General features: G+C 56.5%; 1 protein-coding gene across 4 annotated transcripts in view; it reads right to left on the bottom strand.

The window, feature by feature from the left end:
* Window positions 1-4638: 4638 nt before the first annotated feature.
* TMCC2 (transmembrane and coiled-coil domain family 2) overlaps window positions 4639-16647 on the bottom strand; it is a 37168-nt gene continuing 25159 nt past the window's right edge. For 3 of the 4 annotated variants that reach the window (XM_082462063.1, XM_082462061.1, XM_082462062.1), the window contains 3 exons: window positions 7715-8655; window positions 6371-6506; window positions 4639-6113 (listed from right to left, as the gene is read on the bottom strand). In XM_082462063.1, coding sequence (XP_082318189.1) covers window positions 5802-6113; window positions 6371-6506; window positions 7715-8655 — 1389 coding nt within the window. In that variant the 3' untranslated portion in view covers window positions 4639-5801. Of the gene's footprint in view, window positions 6114-6370; window positions 6507-7714; window positions 8656-16109; window positions 16330-16647 lie in introns of those variants that run through there. The other variant, XM_082462064.1, reaches the window with a different exon arrangement.

Consider the following 16647-nt stretch of genomic DNA (forward strand, 5'->3'; position numbering starts at 1 on the left):
CAGCATAGTTGAGTGTTAGCCCCCAAGTCCCTAGACTTCCGGATGGTCCCAGATCTTCCTGAGGAGAATGCTCACCCTTTCCCTTCTCTCCCCAAACTCCCCTCACCTTCCCTTTCTCTTTCAAGCACCAACACCCCTCTGAAACCCCCAAGTCCCATAAGTTCTGGAGTGGGGGTTCCCTTCCCCTCTTCCCTCTCCCTCTCACTGGAGTGGCCTTAGAAGCCCCTTCCCCAGGTATCCTGCCCTCTGGGGTGTAGGCTGGGCAGTACTGATGCCTGAAACACCGCATATCCCTTCAAACCATGTAACGATGCCTCTGTCTCACCTGCAAGCCCAGAACCTGACCAAAACTATCTGCTTGGGACACTCTCCCTTCTTGCCTCTTGCCCATCCTTCAGTGCTCTGAGAAACCTCCCCAAAGGTCCCTATCAGAGTGGAGCTCTCCCTCCCTGGACTTCTCACCCCATCCCCTGCTGCAGCATTTATCTCTTCCTGCCTCTGTGTTAGAGGGCTGTGTGTGTGTGTGTGTGTGTGTGTGTGTCCCCATGTGTGTGTGTGTATGTGTGTCCCCACTAGGCTGTGAGCTCCATGAGGGCATGGACCATGTCTTACTTTTCTTTGTGTCTGAGTGCCTGGCACAGAGCAGGTGTTCAAAACTGCATTTCTTGAATTTCACTGAACCTAAAGCTAGTGGTTTGGGTTACAGGCTACCTGGACTACAGGCTGCCCATCTCTGATGAGAGCTCCAAGACCAGCAGAGAAGGAAATGCAGAGGAAGGAATGGGACCCCTGGTCAGCCCCTTCCTCCTCAGCATCCACGCTGCCATCTCTCAGGTCTTCCCATCCTTGGCCTGGCCTGGCCCTGCCTGGCTGAGAAGATGAGGAGGGGACCAGCCAGAGACATATAACAGGTCTGTGCTGGTGACTTGTCTCTTGCATGAGTTTATTTAATGCCCAATTTCGTGGGAAATCTTCCCCTCCTCACCTCCACCTCAACTCTGGGTGCTTGGGGCTGGGCTCAGGTAGAAAAAGAACAAAGGGACCCAAGAGAGTGGTACAGAGAGAACTCAGCCTTCCTGTAGGAGCCCAGAGATCAGAGCGCCCAAACCAGCTGGAGACCCAGATCTTTCTAAAGGATTTACTTCAGTCTTCTCTTCAGTGAGCTGAAATCGCTACAAGAACAACCAGAGTAAGGCAATTAAAGGACCTTTAGGCTGGGAGGTTGGCCGGCAGCAGGGTCCAGGCACCCAGAGCTTGTGGAATCTCCTCCGGGTGCTTTTGGAAGCAGAGCCAACTTGGTGGGTGGCTGCCTGGGGGCAGGGGCATGGCCGAGGTGGTCTATTGAGCACCACTGGGCCCCTCATCTTGACAGTTAGACTTTGGAGGGCGGGGGAACCAAAGACAGGGATCGGCTACCGGGGAGGGAGGGCTCTTCTGCGAGGACCCGAGTGTGGGAAGCAGTGCCGCCGTCACCGACCTAGACTGTCCTTCTAGCTAGCTGGGTGACTCAGGTCCTGCTGGCAGGTCTGGATGTGCTGGGACAAGTCCCAGCCTTCCCTCCCTCTCCACCTCTGTCCCCGCACGCGTGGTGGAGGCCGAGCCTCCTCCTTCCAGCTCCACTGGGGGGTTGGCTACAAGCCTTCAGCCTGAGGCGCCACTGCCAGCCACTTTCTCAAGCCCTGCCCCAGGCCTGGCCCCGAGCAGGTCAGAGCCCTCTGTGGGGACCCCAGATGGCCCAGCAGCATCCTGACAGTTGTCTCCCATAGGGAGAGAGATCTGGGAACCTGGGGTGCAGGCACCCATATTTAACATCTCCTCCGAGCCTCACGAATGCCCTGCCACTTGGGCAGCCCAGGCATCCTTATTTCGACGAGGAGACGGAAGCCTGCAACCTCACAGCCAGCGCTGAGTGGCTGAGCCTCCACTCAAACCTGGGCCTGCTGATGCTGATCCCTGAGCACACACCTGGGCCCGTGGTCTGGAGAAGGCTGGGCCCCAAGCACTGATATACTCACAGGACCCGGGTGGAGGCAGCCGGCCTGGGCCAGGCAGGCCTCATCCAGTCCTGTCTCAAGCTGGGGCCTGACTCCCTGGGACTGGGCCGGCTTTGTCTGCAAGTCCTAGAGGAAAGGTGTCTGGAATAAGCAGGCTCTCAGCTCGCAGGGAAAGGGAGCTGTGAGGGCCTCTACTGAGCCTTCAGGAGTTGGAGACCAAAACCTCCTCAGTCACCCTCAGCCTTGCTCGTTTCTGTAGGGTCTGCCTTAGACGTCTCTGAGCAGTTCTGCACTTGAACATCCCCTTGGCTTCAGGAAGGAGGAGGAGTCATAACTTGCCTTGGTTAGTCCCTTATTACGTTCTAGGCACCAGGCTAAGGTGTGACACGCAGAATGTCCTCTCTCCTGCACCCCAAACCTGTGAGCCAGATGCCATTTGCTTTCCTATGGGCAGAGGAGGAGGCTAATCTGAGACTGGAACCTTGTCTGAGGTGAGTGGCAGCACTGGGACTGGAGCCCAGAGCTGCAGGCTCCAAAGCCCAGGCTCTTACATTGGAAACCAGACCTCACTTAAGGGCCCTGTCACTGACGGGGGCCTGCCACATGGATCCATCCAGGCGTCCCGGCTAAAGCTCCCCTCCTCTCCCACCCTGTGGCCCCAGGTCTTTCCTCCTTTGCCTCCCCCTCTCCCCAGAATCACCCTTGAGTCACCTGGAGGTGCGGGGGTCAGGTCACTGCCCTCTGCCCCGTGCCGTCTGAAGGCTTTGGTGTGGGCCCAGGCTGCACCTGCTGCAGCGCCACCGTTTCCACGAGGCTGGCAGGGAGCACCAGCTCTGCACGGGCACAGCAAACATGGCACAGCAAATACGCCGGCTCCAGGCCAGCCAGCTGCCCGCCAAGTGCTGCTGGAGCACTACCGCACCAAGCAGAGCTGAGTTCTCAGCTGCCCCCAGCCTGGGCCACTGAGGCTGCGGGAGTGTGCTGGCCTGGCTGGGCCCTCTGAACCCCAGGTGTGGGGCTGGGACCTGCAGGACGGACCCCCTGGGAGAAAGCCTGCCCGTTGGTCCTGCAGTCTAAAGGAGGGTGGTCCCCTGCAGAGGCCACCCTGACTCAATGTCTCACCCTGTGACCCCTGGTGGGAGGGGCAGGCAGGTCCAGATTGGAGCAATTTGTCCCCTTTTTACAGAGTGGAGAGAGGCTCAGACATAAACAAGGAATGGCAGTGACTGTCAGAGGAATGAAACGCAACTCCTAGTTGGGGCCTGGGCTTAGCGAGAAGCCCCTTGTCACAAAGAGGCAAATATAGGGTCTGCCTGTTCCGTCCTTTTTTGCAGAAGATGGCTCTGTAGCCGGGGCTGATGTTCCCCTCTCCTAGGGCTGTTTGTTTACTTTGCAGCCTCAGGATCAGCTGAGAATGTCATCCCCCAGCCTCCCTCTTCCCTCCTCCCTTTCAGTGTGGACTGTGGCAGGCAGTGACATTTAAGAACCAATGCAGGGAAGGCACCTGACCTTGGGGAGGAATGTGGGAAATGTCTGCAGCCTGGAGCAGCCACCCCCCACCTGGGGCCCAGGAATGTGGGCTCCTGGCCCAGAGCCCGTGGCCCCCAAGGGAGGTGTGCGTGTGGTTGAAAGAAATGGGTGGTGCAGGGCCCAGGAGTGACATTGTTGGAAGGCCCTGTAAGGTCACCTGGTGAAACTCCTACCCGGTTATAGAGGGTGAAGATGAACCATCAATGCTGCCCTCCTGCCAGCGCCAGCACAGCACCCTCTCTGATTCAGTTAAGGGCACAGTCCCTGACTCCTAAAGTCCCCTAAAGCCCAAGGTCATGGATACATCTGTAACCTGACTTCTCAGACCTACAGAACCACAGAATGTCAGAGCCCTTTGAAATTAGCAGCTACTGCATCCATCCATATTACAGATGTAGAAACTGAGGCCCAGAGAGATGGGAATTGACCACACGTGCACTAATTATGGGCCAGGGGTCTGGGGTAGGTGCTTTCCCTACAGCCCTCCTGCCTTCATGAACTGGGGGCATCTCCTTCTCACAGTAGGGAGACTCAGGTGGGCCCACTGAGCTCCCACAGGGTTCCTGCTGGGAATCCAGTGCCTTCTGTGGGTGCCCTCAACTGTCAGGGGTGGGAAATACAGTACCAGAGCAGACACTGAGGGCCTGGCCTCTGTGCTCAAGGCAGGTGATCTCTGCTCTGGCTGGACAGAATTGAAAGGCCAAGCTAACGCCAACAGATGCTAGTCTTTGGAGCTGAACCCTAAGAAAGTGCTGAATAAGGACTCTGCTGCCCTCCTGTGGCCATACCTGGGCATGACTGCTGTCATCGAGGCCTCCAGCTGCTTATGTTCTCCAAACTAAGGAAATCTCTCCCAATTCCCCTCCTCCTAGAAAGCACTCCAGCGGGGCTGGATGGGGTGGACATCATCTCACCTCCGTATCACCCAGGCCAGAGCTTTGGCTGTGGAAAGCAAATGGGAAGGGTGGATGACGCTTTGTTCAATGTCAGATCCTGGAGGATGAAGGCCACAGGCCAACAGGTGAGGTCCAGTCTGTGTTACCCAGAATGCTTGAGTGTTGGGAGAGACTCGGTGGTTTCCATGGAAACAGCCTAATCAACCAACGCTAGACGGGATGGTTTGAAAACTTAGAGGATATTTATTTCTCGGGAAGGTCCACAACAGCTGGCAGGCACTGCCCTCCCCTGTTCCAGGGGATTTCTCTCTCCTTTTCCGAGAAATCCCCTCTCTTCTTGGAAGTGCGCTTGGGGAGGCTGGGATGTGAAGAGAAACCATACACAACACTCCAGAGCCTTAAAAAAAGGAAAGCAACAGACAACCTCCCCCACACAAATACACACATACAGAATAAACAGACGTATAAAAAGAGGCTGAGGCTCTGCTTGGGAGAGTGGGGCTGGGCGGCTCTGCCCCAGTTCCCCCAGCCAGGAGTCTCCAGATCTAAATGGCATGGAAGTGCCTGACAGCCAAGCAGCAGCCCTGGCTTCAGAGAGAGGACCGGGGAGGGAGGTTGGGGGGGACCTCTCCCTGGAGCTCAGGGGGATAAGGGACAAAGGAACAAATAAATAAATAAATAAACAGAACCCTAAGAGTTTGGGCTGAGGCTCGGGACCCCTGGGGTCTCTTTCCCTGAAAAGAGCAGATCCAGGGACAGGCAGAAAGAATAACAGGGAACACACAAATCCAAAGCCACACCCAACTGGCCTCCAGAGCCTGCATCCTTCAGATCCCAGAAGGGCCCAACCCAGAACCCAGCCTCAACCCAGCTCTGGAGGAGGGAGGGGTGAGCTGGGGAGCTTCCCCAGGGCCAGTGGAAACTCTTGCCTTCATCCTGACCATCTCCACAAAGAGGGAGCCGGAGCTGCCTCCAGCATGGGCTGTTCCCTAGGAAAGCCAAGGCATGGCCCTCTCCTGCCCCTCTTCTCATTGGCCTTCCTGACCCATGGCATCTGCATCAGCTGGGAGGAGCCCTTGTGTGACTGTAAATTATCAAAACAGTCCATCCGGGTGTCCTCTGCTCCATTTGGCCACCAACGCCCCCACCACCTCCAGCCAGGGCTACACTTACGGCTCCCTTCAGGCCAACAGGGAGGAGGCACTGGACAGAAGAAGCAAGGACAGAGAAGGGGGCAGAAGTTGCTGGAATGGACAGTTTGGGCAGGAAGCCAAACTGGACACATGAAGAAGTCCAAGGACTCGGGAGTCCCAGGGTCCCCCCGGAGAAGCATGGCCAGCGGGGGGCTGGGGAGAGCACGGGGTCGGGACAGGCCGGCCGCTCAGCTGGGCAGTAGCACGTGCTGCAGGAGGTAGGTGAGGGAGTCCCAGTGCTTCCAGAGGAGGAAGAGGACGAGGACCAGGAGGGCGGTGCTGGTGATGCGCAGGCGGGTCTTCATGAGGGGTGTGATGAAGTTGGCGAGAGTGGACACGAACACCAGCAGCACGGCCATGAGCGCCAGGATCACGTTGATGAACTTGCCCAGCAGCGCCCGTGCGTTGGCGTTCTCCACGCCCTCCAGCTGCACCACCTGTTGCTGTTGCTGCTGCAGCTCCAGCTTGGTGACCCGGGTCAGGCAAGACTCCACAGCCTCCTGCAGGGACACAGGGGTGGGTGCATTGGAGGTCAGGGCGGGCAGACCCCCAGCCTAAACCCTACCTGCCCCTCAGAGGAGGTGACAGTGCTGTGCCCCCTCCGAAGGCCAGGCAGGGTAGAGGGTGATCAGCTGCAGCTAGGGGCCCGAGTCCTTTAATGATGACTATTTGGGGAGGCTGGTGGGAAGTGGAAGTCTTGATTAAGGGGAAGGGGCGGAACCAGCCCACTCCCAGATTCCTCTTGAGGCTGCTGTACCTGGATGTCCCGGGCCCTTTCGTAGGACTGGTAGGCCACCTTCTCCTCCATGCTGGCCAGCTCCTGCTTCAGGTTGGTCATCTCATTCTGGTGAAGCTCGGTCAGGTCGTTGAGCTGCTCCTCCAGCCGCTCATACCTGGAGGAGGGAGAAGGTATGACACCAGTCCCAGCTCCCCAAGCCTCTTGTCTCCCCCCAGGATCAATTTCACTCATTCTCAACAATGACTCAACCCACCCCAGGTGTCCAGCCCTGTCCAATTTTAACAGCAACAACAATGAAAGCTACTACGTACACAGCACTTCTTATATGCAGGCTCTGGGCTAGGCACTTTAGCCACATTATCTCATAGGATCCTCCCCACAAACCTTCAAGATAAGTACTAGTGTCATCCCCATTTTACAGATGAGAAGACTGAGGCATAGAGAGGTTGAGGAACTTGCCTGAGATCACAGAGCTCATGAACGGAGGAGTCAGGGATTGACTGACTTCAACAACCTCGGCCCTTAAGCCCTGGGCTAATAGGTTCTCCTGGGTACCAGGGACACAGGGATATAGAGACACAATCCCTGCTCTGAAGGTACAAAATATCAGAAGATGACTACTATGTGGGGGCAGGGGGGTAGTTAGTTTTCAGGCAGGTTTCCCCCTCAATTTTCCAAACCTTCTTCACATATATGAAGAAGAAAAAGTGCTAACTAAAGAAAAGATCCCTAAGAATCCCAAGGAGCAAGTGCCAAATGCCACACGAGAGGCGCAGAGCAAAAGCAGAGCAGACAGAAGGAAAGGAGGGGACAGGCTGACTCAGGACCCTCGGCTGGATGTTCACATGGACCATGCCAGACACCTACATACGGTGACTTCACAGGTTTGGACTCAATCCTCACAAACCCTATGAACAGGGATTCACGTTATTCCCGCTTCACAGATGAGGACACCGGGTACAGAGAGTATTAAGAACTTTGTTCAAGGTAAAGAGTAAATAGTAGAGCTGGGATCTGAACCCAGGTAACCTGGCTCCAGAGTCAGTGCTCTTAGCCAGAGTCTCTCCAGATAAGAGGCCATGTAGCTGGCTCCTGCCTCGGTTTCCCCTTTTGTACAACAACCATGTAATCATCAAGTAGGGATGCTCAAAGCTCCTGAGACAGGCAGAGCCTTCCTTCCACAGGCCCCATAATCCTAACTTCCAGCTGCCCTGGAAGCTGGTGGAAGGGTCCTCGGAGCCTCTTCCTGGCCCCTTCCAGCAGCCCAGGACCCTTCTAGATGCTCCCCTGTCTGCTGCTACCACCAAGTGTGAAAGCCGGTGCTCGGCCCCTCTCCCCAGGGGTGGGCCGGGCGGCACACACCTGTAGCGCTCCTCCTGCAGGCACTGGGTCATGTAGGTGTAGTCCCTCTGCAGCTGAGCCTTCAGGTCCTCCATCGAGTCCTCCAGGTGGGACTGGCCCTCCTTGATCTCCCGCAGCTCTTCCAGCACAGCATCCAGGTTTCCGGGGGCTCCGTACAGCATGTTTGACTTGGGGCTCCCCAGCGCCGCAGCGGGCCCGGCCCCCGAGTTGCTGCCCGCCCCGGCCGAGCTGGCGCTGGCGCTGGAGCACTCATCGTCGCTGCCGTACTTGGGGCTGGACACGAGCGTGGCACTGCCGCTCAGCGCCCGGGCCGCCTCCTCGGGGGGCCCGTCGTCCAGAGGGTCCTTCAGGTGGGCGATGTTGTCAGCGCTGCCAAACTTGTTCCGGATGAGGCTGGCGAACTCCCGGGGCTTGGACACCACGGCGGTGTGGGTGGCCTGTGAGAGGCCCGAGAGGCTGCCCTTCACGCCCTCCACCACGCCACCCCCAAAGCCGCTGATGCCGGCGCGCATGTTGGCGCCCACGTCCTTCAGGCCCTGCTGCATGTCCCGCAGCACATCCTTGGGCTGCCGCGAAGGCCCGTTCTGCTCGATCTCCTTCAGGCGCCGGCGGTAGTGCTCCAGCTTCTTGTGCAGCTGGGCGATGGTCTGGGCCGACTTCTGGTTCTTCTTCTCGAACACCTGCTTGATGCGGGACACCTGCTGCTTGTCGGCGTTGTTGGCGAGCTTCAGGTACTCCGCCACATTGTCGTCCCGCGCCTCCTGCTCGATCTTGATCTGCTCTGTGATCTTCAGGATCTTCTGGTGCAGGTGGTCGATGGCGGCCTTGGTCCGCTGGGGGTCCGGGGCCCCGTCCGGCACGTCCAGGCTGATGGGGCCATCGGTGTCACCATGGCCAGGGCCGCCAGGGAGGCTCAGGGCCACGAGGTCCCCCTTGTCGACCTGGGGAAGAAGGCAAGCAGGAGAAGCGTAAGTCAATCAGGAAACCAAGGGAGGGGGCCCACAGGAGTCTCTCGTGTGTCCCTGGACAACTCTGGACTTGGTTTCACTGCCTGGAAAACGGATGCAGGATGAACAGGAAACTTTAAGAGTCCGAAAGAATAACGGCAATGACAACAGTATTCCCTCACAGCTGCCATTTAGGAAGGGCTTGCACATCTGCTATTTACCCAATCCCCACAACAAGCCTAAAATGCAGTCTAGGCAGACCTGCTCCTCCTTTGGCCCAGAGAGTTCAAGCACGTTGCTCAGGGACAAACAGCTTCAGGAAGACAGAACTGGCAGCCCAGAACTCTTTTTGCCCCATCACATGGACCAAGCAGGTCTGAGGCGGCTTCACTGCAGTCACGGGGTTATTTCTCAGGGATGAGACACACTGTCCCTCTGGACTCAGCCCTCCATAAGGCTCCTGCCCGGAGCAGGCCTCTCCCTCAGAGCTGACCGGAGCCCACACTCGGGCCCCATGCAGGCACAGGAAGCACTCCCCTGCACCCTCCCCACCTGGGCTTCCCCAGTGCAGCTCAGCGGGCCACCTGCCTCAGCGGACACCTCTCCCAGCCCTGCCCTTACCTTCCAGCTCCCTGGAGCCGTCAGCAACCTCTTCCGCTTCATGATGGCGGGAGCGCCCAGCCCTGCCCGGTCTCCCAGGACAGGGAGAGGAGCACACCCCCACCTGCCTGCTGGCTGGGTCCCCAAGGGCTCGAGTCCCAGAAGTAACCCACAGGCCGAGGGAAGCAGGGCCCAGGCTGGGGGCCTGGGGGTACCAGCCATCCAGCGTGGAAGGAGGTGAATGCGCAGGAGGGAGAGGACAGCGCCTTTTCCTCGCAGGCAGGCAGGCAGGCAGGCAGGCAGGCAGGCTTCCTGAGTGCATCAGGGTGGCACAAAGAAAGGAGCAGAGAGACTGAGAAAGGATAGGGGGCAGGGAGAGAGGGGAAGGAAAGGTCACAGAAGATAGGAAAGATGGGAAGCAAGGTCGGATGAAAGCAGGCGGGCCTGGAGCCCCACTCTCCCAGGGCCAGACCCGCCTCAGCCTGTTGGAGGACCACTGTCCACAGCCGAGTCCCAGTGTCTTATCGCCATGCAACAACGGAAGCAGCAGGAAATGGCTCAACCCCATGTATTTTTACACACAGCACACCCCTGGCCGGGTCAGATATTCGCTCTTTTTGTGTATGCGGGGGTGGGGGCAGGGTGAGGTACACATGGGGGAAGGGGTTAAACACAAAGAAAGTGGCCCCAGCTCACAGCTCACGCACCGGAAGCAGCCCGTGCCAATTGCAGGCAGAAGTCACTGGGCTCCATTTCTGCCGAGGTGCAAAATTATTGGCAAACACTGTTAAAAACAACAGCCCTGCCAAACTCAGGAGCCAGGGGAGGGTGTCTCCTCTGTGGGCTTCCTCTTCAGCCTTTTCAGGTCCCAGTTCCACTGGGGATGCTGGGTACAAAACCCATCCCTTCCCATAACTCCTGAAGTCAGGACTTTCCTCTGACATGTGTTTTGGGTCTCCCCGCATGTCCCTTTGCCCTCTGCCAGGTGCTGATACCTTCAGGACCTTGTATATCAGAGGAGCCAGTTCCACAGTCTCCCTTAATGACCTGTCCCAAGGTCTACTCGTTGCAGCAATCTGACTTCAGACTGCATCATGCAGTGAAACCCCTTCTTCCTGTGCTGTTCCCTGCAGTGACGGCAAACACCCCATCTCTCGATTTTCCTGACCCTCAGTATTCCCCCCTGTAAAATGGGGATAATCATATCTACTCTCAGGGCTTTGGTGAGGGTTACACAAGATGATGTCTAGCAAGCACTCGGCACGGCACAGGCAGACAGAGGCACTCATCGGTGCTGTCTGGATCTGGCAGCACAACGTTTTTTGTGTGTGGCGGAGGAAATGAAGTTTATTTAAAAGATTATACTAAAAAATTTGCTCAACATTGATACCATGAGACAAAATTTAATTCTATATGCAACACAAAGCTTTTAATATTAAAGAACTTGACCCCTTTATAAGGCCGCTGTGCTTTCCAAAGAGAGTCAACACTTTCCCTCTCTTCCACCCTCTTTGTGGGAGAAAGAATATCCAGAAAATGAGTTGGGATCTGGCTGCCTCACTGCCCGATGCTCAGCTAGGTTGTGGGCTCATCTTTATAAAGAGGAGAGTGTCGGTCCCACCTACTTGGAGGAGTGTGGGAGGACCTAATGAGACACGGACTCGCTGTGAAATGCAAAAGTGCTTTGGACTACGAGGGAGTGTAAAAGAGCAAATTCGCTGCCTGTCTTGGCTCCAGTCTGGCAGCTTAGAGCCTTTTACCCTTCAATTTGGTGGCTGTCTGGCTTACAAATAGAAAAGCAGAGTTGAAGCTGGCTGTAAAATCCCCATGAATGAGAGAACAGACACTCCGGGAAAATCAGCAGGGCCTGGTGGTGAGCTGAAGTGGGCTGGGGTCCCACCTGTTTCCCCACTGCCCGCCCCACTTCTCTGCCCTGGGGCCCAGACTCAAGCCTGGGGTTCCTGCGGCAGTACCCCAGCTCCTTCCTGCCCCTCCACTGGGTCTACAATGCCTGGAGCCTCTGGCTGACTCCAGTCACAGAACATCCCTCTTTGTCCCTGTCCCCAGGGAGTTCTCCACTCCCTCCCCTCCCCAAGCTCACCCCTCCCCCCAAGGCTGCAGCACACTTTCAGGACGAAAGGGAGACAGGGTGACCAGGGAAGAAGAGCCAAGGAGGCGGCAGACAGACAGGCAGAGGTACAAAGAGAGATTATGCTTTAACAAAGGAAGGAAAATTAGAGCATTAGAAGAAAAAAGATGAGGAAGCTGTTAAGAGGGATGAATCAAGCGGAGCATGAGGAGAATGAGATTTGCTCACAAAAAATAAAAGAAGAAGAATCGCAATGGGACAGGATACAAGGCCCATGCAGGGCAATGGAAAGGGCACTAAGTGTGGAAGCAAACACCGGTTTAGAATCCTGGCTCTGTCACTTACCAGCTGTGTGCCCTTAGATATGTCATTAACTTTTCTGGGACTCAGCTTTCTCATCTAGAAAAAGGGGGTATTTCTACCCACCTCAACGGATTGTCAGGAGGATAAAATGAGACCGTGAAGGCAATGATCACAGTACAATCTCAGGGCACACAGCAGGTGCTCAGAAACAAATCACAATCAACTGACACTTCACATCCACTAGGACGGCTATAATTGAAAAAGGAAAATAACAAGCGTTGGCGAGGATGTGGGGAAATCAGACCCTTCACACCTTTGCTGGCGGAATGTAAGATGGCGCAGCTGCTGTGGAAAAGTTTGGAGGTTCCTTAAAAAATTAAACATGGATTTGCTTTATGACCCAGCAATTTCACTCCTAGGTGCAGCCCCAAGGAATTGAAAGCAGGTATTAAATAAGTACTTGTACACATATGTTCACAGCAACACTATTTACAATAGCCAAAGGGTGGACACAACTCAAATGTCCACTGATCGTTGGATAATGGGTAAGCAAAATTGGTAGAGTCACACAATGGACTCTTATTTGATTATAAAATGAATGAAGTACTGCAGGCTACAACTATAGGCTACAACGTGGATGAATCTCAAGAGCACTACACTAAGTAAAAGAAAACAAATACTAAAGGCCACATATTGTACAATTCTACTTCTATGAAATGTCCAGAATAGTTAAATTCATAGAGACAGAAGGCAGACTAGTGGTTGCCAGGGGCTGGGGAAGGGAGAAATGGGGAGTGACCGCTTAATGGGTACAGGTTTCCTTTAGGGATAATGAAAATGTTCTGGAACTAGATAGAGGTGATGGTTGCACAACCTGGGTGTGGAAGGCCAGGACCCTCAATCTGCTGGCCTAGGTTGCAGGGCCAGCCCATGTCCTATTACAGAGTGGGTCTGCGGGAGGGTATCTGGGTCCTTCATCTTATGGGCACATTTTTAACACAGCAGAAGCTCTAGCTGGGACTTCCCTGGCGGTCCAGTGGTTAAGACTCTGTGCTTCCACTGCAGGCATGGGGCACAGGTTCGATCCCTGATCGGGGAACTAAGATCCCACATGCTGCTCAGCACAGCCAAAAAAAAAAAAAAAAAAGGAAGAAGCAGCTCTAACTCACTCACTAAAAAGAGGAGCAATACAGATCACTGAACTCCCGGTCACTAGCAGGTGAAAACTCCCAGGGTCCCCCAGCCTGGAGCACGGCAGTGGGTAGGCTACACAGGCACTGCTGTTCCTCTCTCGAAACTGACACAGAGCCTCACACGGTCCAGGCCACCCAGCCCTCTGTCCATGCCCAGCCACCAGCACCATGGCCTCCTTACCCTACTCTCCTGCCTGAGAGGGGCCGGACACTCCGCAGGCACCTGACCCCAGGAGGAATCCCTGTGCACAGGGGGGCAAGTTCTAAGAAGAGGAGAAACGTGGAGAGTGGCCCATGCTTCTTCCATGACCCTCATCCACACAAGGCAACCCGGAGGCCGGGTCACGCTCCCTGCTCAGGGTGCCCACCAGCCAGGGCTGAGGTCACTGACACTGTTCTACACAGACAGTGATGTCCGAGAAGTGCTGATGAATGTTCTGGAAGAGCCAGAGCTGGGACGTTGTCAGAAGTGTCCAGGGCACAACCTTCCCTATTCGTCTCCCTGCTCTGGCGAGACACACCCCTGGGAGCACCTCCTCCACGAGGCTTCGCAGCCCCTCAGACTCTTCCCCCTGCCCGCTTCCAGCAGAGCTGAGCAAAGCCGGATTAGGCGCTCTGCCAGATTACAGGGCTCCCACGTCCTCCGGGGCCTGAGCTCACATCTCCATGTTAACCCGGCCAGACACGGGACATGGGTCTTCCTCTCACACACTGGCCCGGCAGCCTGGGCCCCTGAGGCAGACACTGCTGGGACAGAAGCATCCAGGCTTACGTGAAGCTACTCAGTGCAAAGGGGAAGGACGCTAGCCATGTAAGCTGTGAGATGTGAATCATGGGTCTATTGCTCCGGCAACAGTACAAACACATTATAAACATGCTTCAAGATGGACCACATCAACAATCACACTTGCAAGGAACGCGTACCCCACACCTGCACTCCCAGGTTCCCAGGAGCCCGCAGACGGCTCCCAGCCTGTGACTCCCCTCCCCCAGGGACAGGCAGCCCCTTCCTACATTTACAAAGTGCTCCTGTCAGGGTCCCCAGAGCAAGCTGACACAGAAGATGATTCCTGTCCTAGCTACCTGCTCAGGGGTTGGAAAGCCAACACTAAGGTCACTCTTGGGAAAAAAAAAGAGGAGGGCTTCCCTGGTGGCGCAGTGGTTGGGAGTCTGCCTGCCAATGCAGGGGACACGGGTTCGAGCCCTGGTCTGGGAAGATCCCACATGCCGCGGAGCAACTAAGCACGTGAGCCACAACTACTGAGCGTGCGCGTCTGGAGCCTGTGCTACGCAACGGGAGAGGCCGCGACAGTGAGAGGCCCGTGCACCGCGATGAAGAGTGGCCCCCACTCGCCGCAACTGGAGGAAGCCCTCGCACAGAAACGAAGACCCAACACAGCCAAAAATAAATTAATTAATTAATTAATTTAAAAAAAAAAAAAAAGAGGAAAGAAAAGAGCTTTGGGGCTCCTATGCTTCCCTTTAGGAGAGCAGGGTGGCCCTGTCATCCCGGGACAGGTGGCCTGTGTGTCGCCTCCCAGGGCGGAGAGCAATGGAGTCAGGTGTCAACCCTGCTTTGTCTGTAGGTCTGACCAGATGGGCCGAGGTCCATGCAGGGTGCTGCTCCTGGGCTGCAGTGACTAAGAGCCCCGCGGGTGAGTGTGACAGGCCTGTCAGGCCCGGGTGACTCAGCAGAGATGCTTCCATCTGCTGACTTCTGGCCCTGTGACTCTGATTTGAGCACCCTTCTGAGGATGGAGAACACACAGATTCCCCTCTTCTACTAGTTCCCCGAGGAAAAGGGAGGTAAGCCAGGCCAGGGGGGAGAGGAACAGCCATGGCCAGCTAACACCCCGCCCGCTGCCCAAAGAGGCAGTGTGACCCTACAATGAAGCTGGGAGGGAGGCAACCTGACATCTCCCACACCAACCTGATGTCCCAACCAGAGCAGACTGGGAAGATTATGCCAACCCTTGGTCCTTAGCCAGGGGCTGCCCCCATTCTCCCAGATAATGCAGGCTCTGGAGGCATCATGACAGCTAACCCAAGCCAGGTGGGGGAGGGGCGGGGAGGGGCAGGAACAGGCAGGGGGGGTGGGGAGGGGAAGGCACCAGCTCATCCAGTGGTTCCATCGGTGCCTGGGAGCCCAAGTGGCTTTTCTCCAGAGGACAGGGAGGCAAATGCTTAGATAAAGGGGTACACGTGGAGGAGTATATATTATACATATACACCTGGGTCTGTTCCTTGGGGAAGAGTAAGATGAAAAACTCCTGCAGTGAGACCCCAGCCGCCACACGAGGGATTCAAGGGCAGGTGCGTGAGGGACCTGGCTCTTCCTGCAGTGCCCCTTCCTCGTTGCATGAGTGCCCTCAGCGGCTTTACAAGGAATTTTACGCTGCTACAAGGGACTGCAGGGTGCAGAGTCCATACAGATGAGGAAACTCACTCTCGCATCCTTTCATGCAGCACCTACGACCTCCAGGCAGCCGGGCACTGGGTGGAGGCTTCAATCAGCCTCACCTGAAGCCAGCAAGTGCTTCCTCCCACCCTGATCCTAAGGGTGACTCTTCCTGGCAGAGCCACACTCCTCTCATCTAGCCCTCGGATTCCAGTCCTTTCTGATAGGTCCACCCCTTGGCTCTGGTCAAAACTACACCCTCGGCTCAGCCGCCTCATTCCCTGCCCTGCTGAGAACAATGCCCTTTTGTCCACACAAATGTCCTGCTGTGCGGTCCCCTCTGCCTCCTCATACCCACACCCTGGCTGGAACCCCGGGGCTGCCCTCCCACCTTGGCGCCTCCTTTATTCTCAACCCTCCAAATTCTCCCAAAGCTCTAAGTACCCAGCACTTTGCTCCTTCCGGACCCTCCTACTGGGGTCGTGCTCACTGGCTCTCCACATTCCTCCCTCCCGGTCACTGTTTCTCCGTAGACAGAGGCAACCACAACCAGGAACACCCCTTCCGCTTAATTTCATGTCAGCTCCTCTGGCCCCACGCGGAGTGACGTCTGGCCACTGGTTTCTGTAGGTTTCTGTGCCAGGGCTCCCTCACCCAACCCCAAGGGCCCTGCCAGCACCCGTCAGCCTAAGCCTGGAGGCCTGGTGTTTACCCCTCCTCCCTTCTCCCATCTCTATAATGGAGAGAGAAGAGGAGAGGGGGCCACAACCCAAGAGACTGGAGGGGAGCACAGCCCGCCTGACGAACTGCAGAAATGGCTTTCTTCCATCCCCCAACCCCACCCCCATCCCTACCAGGGCCTCACCTGTGTGGGTACCGTTTCCCAAAGCCGTGCTGGTGATGGGGTACCAGGGGCCCTGAGGCCCCAGCTTTCTGCAGGCTGTGCCAGGCCCCCGGGATCACAGTCCCTGGGCAGCACGGGGCTTGCCAAGGAAAGCCGGGGTCTGCGAGCAGGTGTGCCGGAGCTCCCAGGCTCTGCAGCCGCCATCTCCAGTCTGAGGCCCAGCCTGGGGATTAGGGGCGGATTGCGCTGGGAGATTTCCCCCTCCCTGGGGCTCATGGCTGCTCCTTCCCATCTGGGAGGAGAAAGGGAGGATCACCAAGTGGGTGCCCTCCTCCACCCTGCCCATCCCCAAGGCCAGCTGTTGCCACTATGAGTCCAGTGTTCATGAGGACATCCAGGTGTGACAGACCGCAACTCCTGCCTGGGGGGCAGGTCGGGGAAGCACATGGCAACACGTGCACCTGCATCTTTCACACAGCTGGATGGATGCTCCGCCCCTGCCCTCCCCTCCCCTCCTCTCCCCTCCCCTCCCCTCATGCACGTACACAAATGCCTCTCA

Source organism: Balaenoptera physalus (genome assembly GCF_965194825.1).
Source record: "Balaenoptera physalus genome assembly, chromosome: 1".
Classification (NCBI taxonomy): Eukaryota; Metazoa; Chordata; class Mammalia; order Artiodactyla; family Balaenopteridae; genus Balaenoptera; species Balaenoptera physalus.